This window comes from Habropoda laboriosa, unplaced genomic scaffold (genome assembly GCF_001263275.1).
Source record: "Habropoda laboriosa isolate 0110345459 unplaced genomic scaffold, ASM126327v1 scaffold40, whole genome shotgun sequence".
Taxonomy (NCBI): domain Eukaryota; kingdom Metazoa; phylum Arthropoda; class Insecta; order Hymenoptera; family Apidae; genus Habropoda; species Habropoda laboriosa.
This window is the reverse complement of record NW_017100231.1, coordinates 7,490,393-7,494,144: the sequence shown is the minus strand read 5'-3', so window position 1 is coordinate 7,494,144 and position 3,752 is coordinate 7,490,393. Positions and strand designations below refer to the sequence as shown.

The following is a 3,752-nucleotide window of genomic DNA, read 5'->3' as shown; positions in this document are numbered from 1 at the left end:
AATAGCAGAATGAAAATTATTTTTTGCTATTAAAAAATATAAAAATTTCCATTTTAATTTTTCACTTTTACTTAAAAAGATCGAAACATAAAAGCAATTTCGATCTTTTCTCTCTGTCGATAAACGCGTCATGCATCGAAACCAAAGAATATGTTTCCATCGCCCCAACCCCACCTAATTATTATACACAATAGGTATACGTACACTCCAACGACGCCAGGTAGACTGCCAAAGAAATTTTGCCTTACTACGCCCTTGTAATGCACCAGACACGGCATCGACGGCCTGAAAGGCGTCGGTCCTTCTTGTCTGTAGATTTTTTCTATCTCGTCAGCGTCGTACACGAACAACAGATCCGGTCGACCTATTAAACCAGTCAAACGAACAATCTTCCCGTACTCGTCGTAGAATATCTGTGACAATTTCCCAACGTCCGATATTTGGTATTGACCGATAACAGGGAACAGACGCCATGTGTTCCCTAAAATTGGAACGGGTTTTGGTCCTGGAATTTCCTCGTAAGGCCTCACTTCGTTCGAGACAACATCATGATCGACCGCGCAATCCCTCGGTGAGGTCACTGCACCTGTTCACAGAGTGCGCATTGGAATACGGATGCAGCGCGAATTCACAATCATGGCTGATCGAAGCGATAACGCAATTATGCGCTATTTGAAGTTTCACATGCATTGAATAACTTGTGCGTATACCATACGGAGATAATAAAAATTTTAGAGAATACTGTGCAATTTTTGTTAATGTTACTATGTTTAACAATTATTAGAAAAATATTTTAAACAATTGTATCGTTCTATGTTATATTATTATCGAAAGAAAATATCGAATTTTTCAATTGGGCAATCTTTGGCAGATATTTTCAAATGACCTTGAACATAACCTTTGAACAACCTTGAATACTTTTCGGAATAAATTACGAACCTAAAAGGAGACATGATTTCATCCGTCTAACAAGGAAAGTAAGTAAGGAAAATATAATGTTCTTCGAATTGCAAGCAACTTCAGTTAACTTTCTTTTCGAATAATTATTATTTTAAAAAATGTTTCAAAAACTGATGAGCTTGAAAATAATTCTGTGAGATAATTATAATGATATACCCTATGTGGTATGTATATGTGTATACTGCATTGAACGCTTCTTAATAAAGATGAGATGAAAATGATATTTTAATGAATATAAGAAAAGAATCATTCGTCATTCTACTTTCAATTACCTGAACACAGAGATCTTCGAAGGGCATCCTGAGTTCGTGACAGTCGACGTATTAAGGTGAATTGCAATTGTCGATTCATTCTATTGAAACAAGCACACAATTAATAACCTATTAATAATCATTCCATATCGTTAACACGGCAACGAAGAATTTGAAAATAATTACATTGTATGAAAAAAATTAATCATAGTCTTTTTATAAACGAAAAAGTCTTTATTTTGAAAATCCTGAAATCAAAAAGTATTACATATATTTAATCAACGTTATTTTCCTTGCGTATCGAAATAAGTATAATACACTTCTTTGCCCGTCTCTTCAGCGAACATTGGAAGGGAGATCTACTTTCACTCATGTCTCGTGACTTTCAGCTTACCCTTTTTCTAATCACGCCACATCAAAGTTTCAACAATTTAATGTAATTACGGTGAAATTGCGGAGATTTCGAATTCTTGAGTTACACAATTTTAGATATACCATGAAATACACTAACACAGAATGAAAAAAGGACTAAAATAGTTGTAAATATAAAATTGTAAACAAATCGTATGTTTTATATTATTGTCAAAAATACAGTTTAGTTGTATTAGATAATTTTTGAAACAAACATTTTCAAATTATATTTAATACAACCTACTTTCTTCAAATTCCTACTAATTGCAGTGGATTAAATTTCACAACATGCCACCTGTTGCTTCTAGAATCTCAAGTCACTTTAAGCATCACATTTCACTCAAAACCCAACGAACTTCTATTCCAGCGCACTCTGCTTCAACACGATGCGCAAAGAACCAATTGCACTTGTATGTACATACATACTTGCATTCAACACGATTTGCTTCACCCTGCAATATCTTTACACACTTGAAACACAGGTCTAAACCGATACCGTCGATTATCCTTTTCCAAACAGCCGTTAGTATCTGTAGTTATACCTGTTTTTCAAAACTTTGAAATTCCTATTTCTATTAATATACAGGATGTTGCATCAACTATGATACAAAGGGTGATTCTTTATGGAAAACTAGAATAGAATTTTACTCGTCGAATCGAAGAATGTATCGATACGTAAATCGGTGGTAAAAGAATGAATCGATAGTAAAAAGATAGTAGTCGTAGGCGTACTCGATGAATTTTCGCATTCGATTCTCTACAAACACAGCACAGTATACGAAAACTTTATTTCGTAATTGCAATTCATTTTTTCGCAAAAAATCACCCTGTGTTTGGTTGCACGGTAATTACATCCGTCGGTTAATATGCTTACCTGGAACGCATTAGAAACCTCTTCTTTTCTATTCTTCCGACCTGTAATATCCCGTTATCAGGCGAGTTGGACTATTCACCGTAAGCAACAGTCACAAATTCTACCCAATGGTAATACCATTCTAAACGATTTTAAATTCTGAAGAATGATTTTTAGAGTCACTTGTTACAGGAAGAGAAGGATGGTTTCTCGATAGCAGGTGTATCAAGACGGATATGACCACGAGGTCGTGGTGCAGCGTTTGAACAAGACTCTTCGTAAAACAAAACCACACCATCTAACCGAGACCACACCAACTCCCCACTTAGAAATCTCCCTCCATTGGTTAACGGTTCGAATTTTTTGCTCCTTGAAGCTAGCACCAGTGTACTGATACCCACTGACATATCGTTACTGTCTCGATTATTCGTACAAAAGTTTTAAAAAGCGGATGAACTGTTTCAGATGGGAAATTGGCCAAAATTTAAATAAAGAAAAATTCTTTTTTGTAATGGATAACTCTGTATAATTTAACGGGTGTAGAAGAACGTCTATTTTTGAAATGAATTTGATAGATTTCATCCTTAGAATCATGTTTGAATTATGAATTTTCATTTTAAAAATTTGATTATATTTTTTCATTATTACGTTGATTTTTGATATTTCAAGGTATCATTATATAAACATCGTTTTTGTAATAATAATCAATAAATATCAAGGGAATAGTAAAACATAACGTGAAAATATACAAATTTTCTCCCCTAAAAGGTTATAGTTCTTTACTCAAGGTCATTTGAAGGTGATCATTTCATGCCAGGTTAAATTTATTCTTTACTTAGTACATATGGTGATATCACTGTTTTAAGGGAAAATATCTTGAGGAAAAAGAATGTTAATCGTCACACTTATCGTTTTGAAATGAATAACTTCTCTTTTAGTAAAAGACGATAATAACCCTTTATGATGAAAAAAATGATTTTTAATTTTATAAAAAAATGTACATACTTACCTGCAGAAGGGTCGAAAGAACAGATGTTTGCAAAAATGTTCAGATATTGATATTTATTAATTCGAAGTTTTCTAACCTTGGTTAGGTTAGTTAATTTGTCAATTCGGTTAAAGATTCTTTGCACATACAATTAACAATTATTCTCTAAATGTTACGATATCTTCAAACGGTTTCGCTTATTCTCACTTTTTACGACCCATTTTAAATAAGACGTTGCGTAAGCATCTGTGTACATGCATGTATGGAGATTTATATAAAAATTATTATT

General features: G+C 33.4%; 1 protein-coding gene across 1 annotated transcript in view; it reads right to left on the bottom strand.

The window, feature by feature from the left end:
- Positions 1-2,511, bottom strand: part of LOC108571522 (probable cytochrome P450 301a1, mitochondrial) — a 5,262-nt gene extending 2,751 nt beyond the window's left edge. Inside the window, exons 1-3 of the mRNA XM_017933582.1 lie at positions 2,497-2,511; positions 1,233-1,312; positions 205-586 (exon numbers count right to left, since the gene is read on the bottom strand). Coding sequence (XP_017789071.1) covers positions 205-586; positions 1,233-1,312; positions 2,497-2,507 — 473 coding nt within the window. The 5' untranslated portion in view covers positions 2,508-2,511. The remainder of the gene's footprint in view (positions 1-204; positions 587-1,232; positions 1,313-2,496) is intronic.
- Between the last annotated feature and the right edge of the window lie 1,241 nt (positions 2,512-3,752).